General features: G+C 45.3%; 1 protein-coding gene across 1 annotated transcript in view; it reads right to left on the bottom strand.

The window, feature by feature from the left end:
• Positions 1–9,531: 9,531 nt before the first annotated feature.
• The window catches only part of LOC149348212 (uncharacterized), a 136,859-nt gene continuing 132,520 nt past the window's right edge, over positions 9,532–13,870 (bottom strand). The window contains exons 4-5 of the mRNA XM_089585768.1: positions 12,651–12,898; positions 9,532–11,161 (exon numbers count right to left, since the gene is read on the bottom strand). Coding sequence (XP_089441894.1) covers positions 11,006–11,161; positions 12,651–12,898 — 404 coding nt within the window. The 3' untranslated portion in view covers positions 9,532–11,005. The remainder of the gene's footprint in view (positions 11,162–12,650; positions 12,899–13,870) is intronic.

A 13,870-nucleotide genomic window follows, 5' to 3' on the forward strand; every position in this document is an offset into this window, starting at 1 on the left:
TGTCCTGTCTTTCACGCTGTAACTTTGGCTTTTGACAAGTAGCTCTTTCGACCTTTCCTGAAATGAAAGCTGCTGCGACGCTATAGTTAACTCAAGGCTGTAACGCTGTAACCTTGGCTTTTGACAAGTAGCTCTTTCGACCTTTCCTGAAATGAAAGCTGCTGCGACGCTATAGTTAACTCAAGGCTTCGGAACACTGCACTTGGTGCTTTCCGGGTAGTCGTCGAAAGGGGATGACCAGTGACCCCGGTATCGCGACGATTTCCCAGACGTCTGGTAGCTTACCTGTATCAGAGGTTCACCTCGTTGATGCGAGATCACGCTGAGGTTCTGCTGGAGGGCTTGTATGAGGTGACGCCGGAACCAAAACTAGACTCAAACAAAATATATAGCGCACAAGCTTGGAAAGATGGGCTGGCGGGGAGAAGGGGTATTTTGAGGTGGTGGCTGTGAAGTATTTTGTTTTTTTCCTCCATGTTATTCATCGATGTCATACATCGCTGCCTGAGAGAGCATCTGGACTCGCTCTCAACCGAAGTGACTGTGCTCCCAAATTCTTAACCAGGCATGAAAGCATTCATGGCCTCGTGCAGTTCGGTTGAATGCTTGCAGTGTATATATATTTTTGCGCCGTCGTAAATGTTTGAACATTTACCGCGGTGCAAAAATATCTATGTGACGAAGCAGTCAAACACTCCCTTTTCTGCTGTCTCAACTTCAAAATCAAGGCCTGCTGACACACAACTTCAACCCCATCGCTGTAGCATATGCATCAAGTTGATACTAAGGTAGAAGTCAAGGAATCATAGGTTCTTACCAAGTTCATCTTTGAGACTGTGTGCTTTGTTTGTGCTAACCAGCACGGAACGCATCAGGTATTGGCGACGCAATGCGAAGCTGCACGCTAGTGTACGTTTTCACGGAAAACGGCAGTTGAAGGGAAAGAAAATAAAATTATGGAAAACTTGAGCTGATCAACAAGTTTGAAGTTATCATCAAATTAGCGAAAAGTAGTATGCAATCTCGAAAGATAGCCACTACGATTTTCCGCACTATGTTTACTCGCGTTGTTTCAGTCTTCCTTTCTTTAGCAATGTTTACAAAATTAAAATCCAGTGGTTTCATAAAGTAGCCTTCGGAAGTGAAATAAAGAACAGATGTTTACACCCGATAGGCGATAGGTGTAACGTTGAGAGACCGGAAACTGGCAGAGTAGGTGAGGGAAGAAACGCAGGTTAATGACATCCTAGTAGAATTCAAGAGGGAGGAATGGGCTTGGGCAGAGCATGTAATGCGAAGGCAAGAGGACCGCTGCTCCTTAAGGGTAACGAGTGGACTCCAAGAGAAGGCAAGCATAGCAGGGGGTGGTAGAAAGTTAGGTGGGCGGATGAGGTTAAGAAGTTCGCGGGGATACGGTGGCCGCAGATGGCAAAGAACGAGGTTAATTGAGGGACATGGGAGAGGCCCTTTCCCTGCAGTGAGCGTAGTCAGGCTGGTGATGACGATGATGCTTACCTCCGCCCATAGTTAATGGCCCTAGAGTAGGTTATGTCCAGGCGGTACCACAGCAACGAACTCTCGTGGCATCTGTGCACCGTCCAAGACATCAGGTTTCAGAGGAAGCAGTCAAATCACAACAAACTTTATTGGTGTCTTTTTGTACACACATTTTTTTTCCGCGTTCACGTTCTTCGACACAGAGTGCAATCACAAAAGTGTGGATGAAAGCTGCGCCACAACTCGGGGCTCAGACCTACTAGTTTAAATCAACTGACCACTTCCCGTCAGACCTCGTATTAAGGCTGTTATGTTTAGCGGTAGTTTGTCCTTACCATCAAAGGAAACTCGTCAAGCATATCCAACAATGGCTGCCATCAGTGAGAGTATTTTTTAAGTCCTGACAAATTACGTGACGTACATTGCGAACGTTACATATCAAGGAATATGTATTCAGTACATTTATACAAAATCCCAGCATTAGTTTGCATTAGTTAAGTATAACCAGCGGTCGTCTGCTCCAATAGTATACTAGTAAAACTGAACGTTAGGGCCGCTAACCGTAGTTTCGGGAAGCGGCTCAAATATTCTGCAGTGTTCATTTCAATGAACTATTCTTCTTTATGTTAACATAGCAATATCCGCCGATCTGTTTTCGTTCTTGGACATTTAAGCATCAAAAGTGCCTAATTTTTTCTCGTAAGAAAATCTTCTTTTTAGAAAATTATAATTTTCAGAAGAGAAACAATTTTTTGCTTTGCCAATAGCAGCAGCATTCTTTTCACTAAGGCAGAGCATTTTCTCAGTCCACTATTTTTCTGCATTCTCCGAGTTAGGTGGAAAGATCTCTGCCTTTCTTTATGAAGCGTAAATAATGCGAGAGGTGATGGAGTGTCGAAACCTTCTAATCGAATACAAGCCCAGAATAAAGAGCATAGCCAAAAGCCAGCCGTTAAAAGTAAACATTCTACCGCAACTACACGCACGGTACAGGTAACGTGGTCGAAATTAACAATTTACGCTCAGCCATCAAGGTTCTTCTACGTGGTCTCCGCGCGGGTATTTTGTTTCGTGCCTCGGAACAGTGAGCGAATGATGTCCGTGACCTCTAACGGGAGCAATAAAGGTAGCCTAGGCCGTTCGCCCGCTCACTTTAGCGAGTTGGGAAGGAGTTGTTATTGACATCACACCTGCTTGCACACGCTATCGAGGAGCGGTAATAGCACGAAGAAATAATGCAAGCCGGGTAGTAGAAAACATCCTCCTCATCGGATTTTTTATTCCTTTCCTGCTCCCAAAGGGACCATAACATTCTCCCTGTTCGGCTGATGAGAAGGCCAGAACATTCCGAGGCTTAGAGCAAAATAGATATCGCTGGTGGCGCACTTATCGGAGGCTTTGCCCACAAAAAAAGATGGCGTTTTCTTCCAGAAGTGACGCAACAAGGCAGTGCGGCCATGCAGCTCGTTCGTTTGCAGCTAAAGGAATCAACATTCTTATGTCAAGCCCTCAAAGCTCTTTATAAAACTTGTTTTGCAGCTCCTGACCCACGAAATGGCCGTAAACATTGCGAAAAATGTCCTTCTTGACGGAATGAGACTGTTGTTTCGTTATACAGAATTTGTCATGATTGGTTACCAGGTTGTCAGGCGACCACTCAGGCGCCTGTCGTGCAAGCGGCTTGCGCCTTGTATCCATTCGCGCTATATAATGCCTCAGGGGCCTTCGCATGCTTTTTTTGTGGAGTATCATTACATTAGCAGAGTACAACAACGAAACTCCGTTGCGTTCGTTTCCGGAGGAGCCTCTAATTTGCACAAGGTACCTCTCGGAATATTACTGGTTTCGTACTTCGGCAAATGTATCCTTCTCAGTGCATGCGCTTCTATACTCTTCTTCGCTTAATGTTCACTTGATCTACTAGGTATCGCTTGCTGTTGTCTGCTTGTTCAGCCCATCATTTACAGCATCAAAACTTAAATAAGAAGAGTTAAATTCGCAAGCACAATATGGATTAAATTGTTTTTGAATCCGGGAAGCAAATCACTTATAAGTAACCGGAGTACATGCTAAACGTAGGCCGAACTCACCTCCACAAATCGCGTGGAGGGTTGTTTACAAATATACAGATGTATTGTATGACATAAACAGGCTCTTTAAGGAAGTAGGGTCTATCTATAACTGCCTTCTAGATGTGAAACGAGGGATGAAGTGTGAAATATGTTTATTTGACAAAACAAACAAATCGCAAAGTGTTCAGAGATGCCCCTAAGAGTCAGGATGACCAGAGCTCTTGACGGCTTGTGCCATCGCATATTTTCCAGGCAAAACTAGCAGTAAAGCACCCAAAAGGAAGAGTGCAAAAAGTAAAGGAGTTGGTCTGAGCTCTGAATCGTGGCGACGCTTTCTCCCGGTAGATGTCACTGAGGCTACGTTCTACAAGAGGGAGTGGAAACGACATTGGTATTCCACTCTGGCTGAAGCGGTGTTTTCTTGGCGGACGGGCACGTTAAGAATTCAAAGAAAAGAAACACAGATTGAGAGTGTACGTGTATGTGAAGGTTATTATTGTCTGAGTTGCATACGCATCCTCCACACTCCTTGTCTTCCCTGAATAGAGAAACGAGGGTTCACACATAGACGAGCTTGTTTACATATATGGAGGTGGCATGAGGCGACAAGACGTGTCGAATCCGCTTACGCTGAGGCAAAAAGCATGATATTGAAGCGAGGAACGCTAGGACAAAAGGACAACCACGCGCGAAGGCCCCCGAAAGTCGAGTCATCAAGCTATGTATAGGCAGGCACGAGCCGAACCCGTGAAATCAATGCCGTTTTCACCCGTATGTACACAGGACACAAACATTGAACACTTCCTTGGTGCCGTCCTGCAGACACCCTAGAAAGGCAAGCCGGGACATTTGACACCGTTTTAACATCGCCTCTTGAGCCACTCTCATTCACTACTCCGATTGGCGACTGGGAGGTGCGATCCGTCGCGCAGGATGTCGGGATTTCTCGAACGGAGCAGCTCCTAGTTAAGGTTTGTGGGACGCGGGTGAAAAGGACTAAGACGCAGTGCGGAGCTGGCCGAGATGCGAGGTTGCTATTGAGATGCATCCTCTAAAGAAAATGGAGTGTCTGTCAGTCAAACCAACTGGGGCTTACAGCAGCAGAGTCTACATCGTTAGACAAGGTATTCCTTGCTTAGGTTAGCTCAAAGTCACGGACTCAAAGAATGACGCGTTTGGTTTACAAGCTTCGTAACTCTCTGCACATCTCGCGAACTGCTGGCTATATAAACCTTAACTTGCTTTGTAGTCCAATATATCATCTTACCTAAGTATACTGGTTACAGTTGACGCACCGTGTGCAATATTGAAGGAACTTGACCTGAAGTAAGCTAAATGAAGCAACACACCACTCAACGAAAAGTATGTTTGGCTGATGCCGGGAGAAACGATGTAAAGACCCGTGGCAACTATTTCAAGATAAAAAAAAGAAACGCAAAGACGTTTTGCAGTCGTACGCAAACGTCACACTGAGTACCCTTCGTTTCTCCGTGGAAACTTTTCATGGGACCAAAGCTTAGCTTCGGCATACGAAACATTTATATCAAGAAGCCTTGAAGAGAGAAATTCCGGAAAAGGTTTGCGACTTGTTCTCCAAATCTTTTGCATATTACTGCACTCACTCTGCCCTCGGTTAAAGCAATCCAAAAAGATAGACTGCGTATAATATTTCTGAAGCTCCTATCCTCTGTGACTGGGCAACCAGCGATCTATGTATTTACTGGCTCCTACACGCACAACCAATCTATACGCTGAACATTTTCGTACACCACGTCATGGCTGTGTATGTTTACAATGGTAGGCGTGACAGATGTGGAGCAGGCAGGAAACAGAGTTTCATAGTCATCACTTCGTGCTGCACAAACACCAAATACATCATCAGCCATGTTCGAACATATTTTCGTGGTTATATGAAACGTTCACGTATTAAGATCTTTTGAATACACTTTTCCTTTCATACTTCAGCAAGTCTGAGATACACACCGCGCACAGCAGTGCTCAGATGGGTCTTGATCTTCATAATGCACATGCTTCAGTATTTTTAGCTCATGAACATTGCACTGAAGACTCTGGTGCACCAGAACCAAATGAAACCTCATCTCTTAGAGCATCAAGGATCACCCACACTTTTCTGCTCACTGTGCAGCAAGAGGTTTAAAGAAAAATACGTATTTTGCTCTTGTAATCAACGCTATGTGCAATGCTAGTGTGTCACTTGCACTGAGACATAGACATATCGCAAAAGCTGTTAATTTTTTTACGGTTCGCCAAAAGGCGGTGATATTATGTTGAATAACATCGAGTAAATATTGGCTTCGGAAATAACTGTTGAGAAGGCTTCCGTAATCATACTGAGAGCATTAAGTGTCAGATAAACAGAACAGTGTTGCTGTAAAAGCGATGTTGCACGCAATATGACGGAGCCGACTACTAGACACCTCAGAGGGTTGGTTTAAGTACTGAGCGCACATAGCTTCTCTTGCGGTATGCGCAGGCAGCACGGGCAATGAGTACATTTTCTCGTAGTCCGATAGCGCTACTATAGACAAGTAAAGCGCTGTGAAGGTTGCCTTAAAAATGTGACGAATTCCGAGCACGGCCGCATCAATGAAGTGAGCATGGACTTTAAGGTGAGCCTGTGCCATCGGCCACAGAATTATGTACGTCACTCTAAACCCCAATTAAGAGTTACGCTGCTCCAGAAGTGGGCCTAGCGGCCCTCCTCAATACGCACACATAAAATGAGAATGGTTCTGCAAAGCTTCAATAGCTTTGTGCCAATACAAACTGTCCTATTTTCTGTTTAAAGACATAGGGAAAAAAAGAAATGAAATCTTGAATACTTTGAGAAGCGCACGAGGCATTCTTTACGGGGTTGAAGCACCACCCTGTAGCCCTCCAAAATAGCATTTGTCACACTACTTTTTCAAGTACAATTTTCATGTGTTTTTCCGCATGGAAATTTGTGCGCACCAACAAACCCTCATTACATTGAACATACAAAAAATATGGGATGACTACACAAGGTAATCGCTAACCTAACAAATTTGTTCAGCCGCAAAGCATTTGCACCTTCAACAGATAGCGAAAAAGTGAAAATAAAGTTTGCCTTCGAAGTGAAATTCTTGCACCACTTCTACGTACAAGATGCTGTACAAGAACTGCTTTAATTCTAACAAAGATTATTATTGCAGTTTCGTGGTGGGAACAGGAGTAAATATGTCAGCTACATTGTCTGAGTAACATCGATAAGATTGCTGCAGCCTTTCAGATCGTAGAAAACATTGTGAGCAACCCTGAATAACACCCGTATTTACGAATGAAGAGGACGACATGCCTTCTCTTCTTCAAATGGAAATGCCTGAGCAGTGTTCTTTCGATAGCACACTTTTGAAAATAGGCTTAATTTTGCTACAAGCTATCCTTACGAGTTCGACTGTAAACAGCATAAAGTATATAAGAACCATCGAAACTTTCTCTGGTCGAGAGAATGTTAGTACCAGGAATAAAGCATCTGGGATAGTGTCTATTAATTCTTTTAAATACTGCTTTTATATTACTTTGTGGTATATCAATATACTCGTCACAAAAGCACCCTTGAGATCTCTGACTATTAAGACAGCAAACCGCGCTTAGTGGACACCGGTTCTACACTACACAGAGCAGAATACATTGAGCGAAATCTTGCGAACCGCGCCCAAAAAGGCCAGAATTACTCTAAGTAATTAACCTTATAGCTGTGCACGCTGCAGCTGATAAATGTGTCAGTTGTGGACGCAAATTACGTTTCCCCCTGAGCCATACAAGGAACAAGCGCGTAAATGACTGTAATATGCATATATTATCGCGGTGTAACTACTTGTGCAACTCATTGCTAAAGCCATGCTTCCAACTTCTGATCGGTTGAACACACTACAGCCCCCATACGGTGTATTAGGCTTGAAGTCAACCTAGATTAACGTTCTTGTCCAGATTATGAATTACATAATTTTTTTCGAAGCAACAAATCTCGGCGAGCGACATGAATTGCATCACTGGCTCTGTGTGCCGAGCACTTTCGGCAATGTACGAGCTAATAAAATCTGGCGCATAAGTTGGCTATCGCACTAGCATTTACATTGATTTTTCCTTTGGAGTGCTAAGATATTTCGAAGAAGCTAGTAGTTTCCAAACCCTGAATTCAATGCAGTCCCTATGCATTTGCATGAAAAGGCTTTGCCATTATTGAAGCATGAGAATGGGGCAACGTCTGCCAAAAAAACCCGCATTATAGTTTCAATTGAGGCGTAAATCATTAAATAGCATTTGAAGCCATCTACAGATCAATTGCAGCTTGCAGTAACGGTGATCCCACATTGTGTACACAGCCCAAGCTTATATTAGAAACAGAACGCCTCGTGCGTTGATGGGCGTATCGACAAGACGACTAAGCTAGCGATGACATAGACTTGTGGAAAAAAAAAAAGAAAAGGTGTTTATGCAGCGTGCCCGCGAAATTTGAACAAAGAGACTTGCACATAGAAATGTCAGCTGCTGTCGCAAGGACACTTAGCCGAGGTAGAATATCGAAGTGAAAATGGAACGGTGGAAAACTTGGGACCGGCGGGGAAAGGAAGTAGTTTTCCCCACATACATGATGACAGACGCTCAGCCCCCGGGAAGCGAATTCTTTGCGCTTTCCCCGGGTCACGTATCTGAACACTTCCCATACCTGCACACCTCTTTCTTCGACTCGACGGCGCCCCCTTTCTATCCTTTTCATTCTATCTTCGCGTATGTTTACGCTGCTAATGTGTTTTCCGCCGAGACGTTCGCCGGGGTCTCGACTGATTTGCATCGTGTCTGCGGCCCGTTGCTCCTGGTACTGTCGACGTGGGTGCTTTTGTACTCCTTCCTCCTTGCTTCATCCTTTCGCCTTTCGCTAAAACGTTGTTTGTCACCTTGTCGGGTGCCCCATCGAACTGTCTAATGTCAGCGGAGCACTGTGTTTTTCTGCACCGGCCTGGGTCTTACCTCCGTTCATTTCCGGTTCGAGGGTAATGTACGACCACGGGAGAAAGTCAGCTTTTATAAGACCGCTGTCGTCAATACCGAACGGAACAAAAAAAATGTTTTTTTTTTCGTTTCCACACAGGATTTCATGCGCCACATTTTCCCGGTTCTGTTCTTTCTTTTATTCTTTTCTATCTGAGCACGAAATATGATAGAAGGCACCTGCGCCTCTCGTCAAAACTAACAAATTTTTGAAGCCTGTCTTTTTTTTTGTTCGCACATCCCAGCAAGCGTCAACAACTATACAAAGTATTCGGCTTGTTTGAGTTAATTATGCTGTTTATTAGGCAGCATGTTTAGTATCGAATTGCCACCTAAATTAGATTTGTCTAATACATTGCTCTCCTTAAGCCTGCATACATAACTAAGTGAGCTTCCTTGAATATTTGAAGGCTAGTATGCCGGTACCGCTTGAGCCCCCACTAAAATAAAAGGAAGCGCGAACCGGAAAACAGATATATCAAAAACAAGTAGAAAGCATTTGATATTTACACATGTGACTTCACTGTTTACATCCTTTGTATTGGGTTTCATAGCATCATGAAGTACTCTATATTTATAGTGCCTCTATGCACATTCTCCTGCCTCTGTGGAATTCCTGAGTTTGTGTTTTCTTTCATTTAACTTCTCAGGTTACTAAACCATGCGCCTGGAGGCCATCACCAAGTAGTTCACAGCTCTCCAGGGCTTTTTTCTTCATTAACACTTCTTCTTGGGCGAGTTGGTGCATACTTGATTTGAAGAAAATAGCGCCAGAGCATGCAAATCACGAAAACACAAGGCATGCAAACTTCGCCATATAAAGGCGCTGCCTGGTTTCAATAAAATTAGTTGTGAGTTAGCGCTTTGTGTTTCGTCCTTGTCTTTTCGTGGTTTGCATGCTTTGGCGCTTTTTTCTTCAGTTTTTTTTAATTCGAGCGAGAAGCCATAAAGCCTAGAGTGACATTTCACGCTGCTAGGGCCACTGGCCAGTTTTCGTCTGGAGTGCTTGCAAGACAGAGGACACGGTTTATGCATGTTAACGCCGGGAACATTCTCCTGGGATACACCGAGCACTACACATTTGCGCATTTCAGTGGCAATAAAGTAGCGCCGAGGCATTCTGGGTACAATTCAATTTTCCCTGAGTAAATGGACGTAGCTAGCGATTCTGTTCCACGATCTTTTTTTGTCCGCTTTGCCAGTCACTGATGCTGGAATGTTTTCCTGTGCTTTTTTTTATTTTTGTTCAGCTACACACACGGCTCCTTTATTCACCGCCGTTTTCTACTGCCGCATAGACTAATATGCCGAAGTGCTTCGTTTTAGCCATTCCTTTTTCTTTCATGATGCCTGACTTACTTCGAAAATTCCCGTCTTATGCAGAGCATGCGACCAGCATTCGGAGACAAAGTAGCACAAGGCACCAGTCCTCACGTAAAGTTGCGGATTTAGATATTTATTTCTTACTCCTTTGATGCTGAGATCCCTATCGGTGAAGTTGGAGAACGAAGGGAGATATAAATCCAACGGTGTTCCTCATTTTCCTTTCTTGCTGTCGAGCTGTTTTTGCTCGCAACTGGTCCTTTTGAACAGCGTAGAAACCTTATCTTGCGAAGAACAAAAGTGTACGATAAGCGGGTCATAAGAAGTGGTTTACAGCCGGTAAGGTTCAGAAGCTGCATGAGTTTTAAGAGTGGGCTGAATACGCTGGCGGTGAAGAAAATGGAGAAGAGCAGATACACGAGGCACGCTTATACCCGCATCAAAATGACAACAGTGAAAGCTGAGGATTCAGCACGATCTCGATCATCACACACAAAATACCGCGTGCGTCCTTATGGCATGCAGTCGGGTCAGGGAGAGATTTCGCAAGGGACTTTCTAGTCAGGAAGAAATGTCTCTTTCACGATGCTTTTTCGAAATTTAATCTTCAGTTGGGACACAGCTAATTCGATGGCTTGTCACCTCACCGTTCGAGGTAAGAATGTGTATATGCACGGTAGGCGGTAAGGACAATGAGAACTTCTTATCATGCGCGCTGACCGGGAATACACGCAATATCATCCTGTCTTTCCCGAAAGACAAGCCAGAACACACTAATTGCCCAGCGCTCCGCTCCGTGTACAACCACCGTTATTCGCCATGTTGGTTGTCACGTGACAAATTCCGTGCCCCGAAACGCCACCTGGTGAAGCCAAGGAGCGTCTCCTCATAGTGGAGGCAAGCAGACAGCACGGCGGCAAAACCTCGGTTCCGGCGGCAAAACCTCGGTTCCGACGTCACGTGGTCATCCATTCCCCTGTTGGCGCTCTCTGAAAGGAAGATTCGGCGGCGCTGAGGGGAACATGGGGAGGTGGACGAGTAGACAGACGCCTCGCCGGTGGGGGCCCTTCGCTCGTGGCTTAGGAGACTGCACAGCTGGTCCTCTTGCGCGAAGCCTTGGACCTGAACACCGGGCTGAGCTGGTCGCGGCTGAAGCTGTTCACGGGAAGAGACATGCGCCGGTTCTGCGTAGCTTTGGCAACCTTGCTCTTGAAGTGCGCCTGAGCCAGCAGCTCCTGCGTTTGTACAAAAGCAGTGGAAGTGGTTCTTGATTTGTGCATAGTCGAATCTACGTGATTCGAATGGCCCGTGGGGCTTCAAGATTTATACTATGTCGCTTTTCCCAACTGCAGCAGCACTGAGTAAGTGAATGAATTTTTTATTTATGAGCGCCGAAGCTGCCCGCGAAAAGACCTACCCAATAACCAGAATATTTTCGCCCTCATGTGCCGGGTCATAGCAACACCAGCCTTGTCGGTCTGGCATTTGCGCTAGTCGCCACCTTCCTCTTCAGTTTTGCCGTATACGAGAAGCAAAATGAGTTTTTTTTAGGCTGGACTTGAAGCCTGGTGAAGCAGAGCGCTTGCTAGCGCTCGTTGAAGGTTCTTTCATTTCACCGCTCATATTTGCCTTGATCAGTGAGTCCCAAGAAGCATTCGTGGCGCCGCCTGTTGTCGTTAGTAAGAAACCGCAATGGGGTCCGAAGACCAGCAAGACAAAGAGGCACTGGTGAAAGATTTCCATGCAACCAACCATTTGAGTGTTACTGCACATGAAACAACTCACATGATTCTAAATACTGAGGATTTGCCTAAACAGGGAGAGAGACAACGTGTTTACTCAAACACTAGCTCCGGTGTTACGACGCCAAGACTGTTCTCATCACTAGTCGTAGAACCACGTTCTTTTCACATGCCCTCTAGAATTAGGCTTCAGCATCAAGTTTTCGGCTCATACTAGGAAGCCTACAACTAAAAGCTTGTGAAAGGGATGTGAAGGAATGAGTGCCGGTACTGCTGCCTTTACTTTGCATCGTACACGACAACCACAAACCTGCACACAGCAATCGGCGATTACACGGCAGCAATGCGCATAGCAGTATCATTTGTAGGCGCTGCCTGGAGCAATTACTTTCAGAGTAAATGGGTTCTCGCTCTGAAGCCGATTTATAATGCATATTTCATTGTTCTCCCTGGCGTCCACATTAAAAAAAAAAGTCTCAATGTAAAAACACTCTACATTCTAGTCGGAATGAAAATCGATCCCTGCTTTGAACCGCAGCCCTCTTGTCCGTTGTTGTCGCTTTTTTCCTTGTGTGAAATAAACTCGCAAGTTCAGGGATATTCGCCATACATGACTAAGCAACATGCTCCTCGTAGTCGGCATTTTGCAAAATTGTTCACGTGTTTTCAAATGCATTAGGTTCGTCCTTTCCGTGAAATATTGAACTTTGGCATGAACCGACTGCTCACGATATTGGGCATTTCTCGTAGGTGTGCGTCATCGAGTACCCAGTAAACTTATTAATTATTGTTAAAACACCCTCACCGCACTTCTCTATTGCACTTCGTGGCTGTAAATTCCTCTACTTTGTTCGTTGCACCGCATTTCCTTTTTTAGACAATTTTCTTGAGTGCAGTGACTCTCAAGAGAACGTTGGCAGTACGAATCAGCAATCAAGCAAAATATCAACGTTAAACAGGCACACTAGGATGAGGTACTCACCTGGAAGACCCTGGCGATGTTGCTGTTGTCCTTGGCTGAGCACTCGACCCAGCCGTGCTCCCAGTCGATGCAGACGAGCGGCTCGACCACTTGCGACTGCACCTGCCTGTGCGATTCGAGGTCCGTCTTGTTTCCCACGACCACGATAGGTGGCGCCTTGCGCGCTGCCAGCACGTCGTCGCGGAGTTTGCGCACCAGCTCGAACGAATCCCGGTCGTCGATGGCGTAGACCAGAAGGAAGGCATCGCCTGCAGTGGGCGATAGAGACAGCGAACGAAGATGTCTACATGTCTTGATTATTGGCCCTCGCACTCATCTATAGCGCGGGAAGAGTCGGCGTATTTATTATAGCCAGATGCGACTGAAGAACGAAGCGGCATATGCCCCTTAAAAGAGCCTCTCAAGGCAATGGCGTCGATCAATGCTCCCCCTCTATCCCTTGACCGATCTCCTTAGACCGGCTAGCGTGAAATTGGTAAGCGTGCCACAAGAATAGGGATTAAAGATGTCTTAATCGAATTAACCGCAGTTTCAATTAAAACTGTCGATGCTATTGGCTGGAAGGCCATCGGTCGATCCGTTCTTGAGTTGTATCTGACTTTTGTGCCCTGAGGTTCGTATTGGAATCCTAGCGTCCTTGCCCTTTTGCATGGAATATAAGTTTTCACAGAGATAAGCTTTAGAGTCAGGCGTAACACATATGTAAGTTTTGTTTAACCACTGTCCGTTTCGTGCTTTTTACACACACCGCTGGACGTTCCAAAGGTCTAAATGGAGCAATGGTCGCATTGCTCATGACATTGTATGGCGTACCTTTGTAAAACTAATAAAAACTGAAAGCTGGATGATAAAGATTTTCTTTTGTGGTGATCTGGATAGCTCATTCGAATATTAGGTCATGATTTGTTTTCGCACTACATTCAGCTAGACATCACGCGTCCTGCAGTTGCGCCATTTTCCTACGGCTTGAGATGTGTGAAATTAGCATATTCAGCAGCAGGCCCTCATATCGCCAACTCGTAAATTGCCTGACATCTTAGCCGCCGCGGTGGCTCAGTGGCTATGGTGCTCGGCTGCTGTCCCAAAAGATGCGGGTTCGATCCCGGCCACGGCGGCTGGAATTTCTTTGGAGGAGAAATTCTAGAGGCCCGTGTACTGTGCGATGTCAGTGCACGTTAAAGAACCCCAGGTGGTCGAAATTTCCGGAGCCCTTCACTACG

This window comes from Amblyomma mixtum, chromosome 4, assembly GCF_055824585.1.
Source record: "Amblyomma mixtum isolate Tamu chromosome 4, ASM5582458v1, whole genome shotgun sequence".
In the NCBI taxonomy this organism is placed as follows: Eukaryota; Metazoa; Arthropoda; class Arachnida; order Ixodida; family Ixodidae; genus Amblyomma; species Amblyomma mixtum.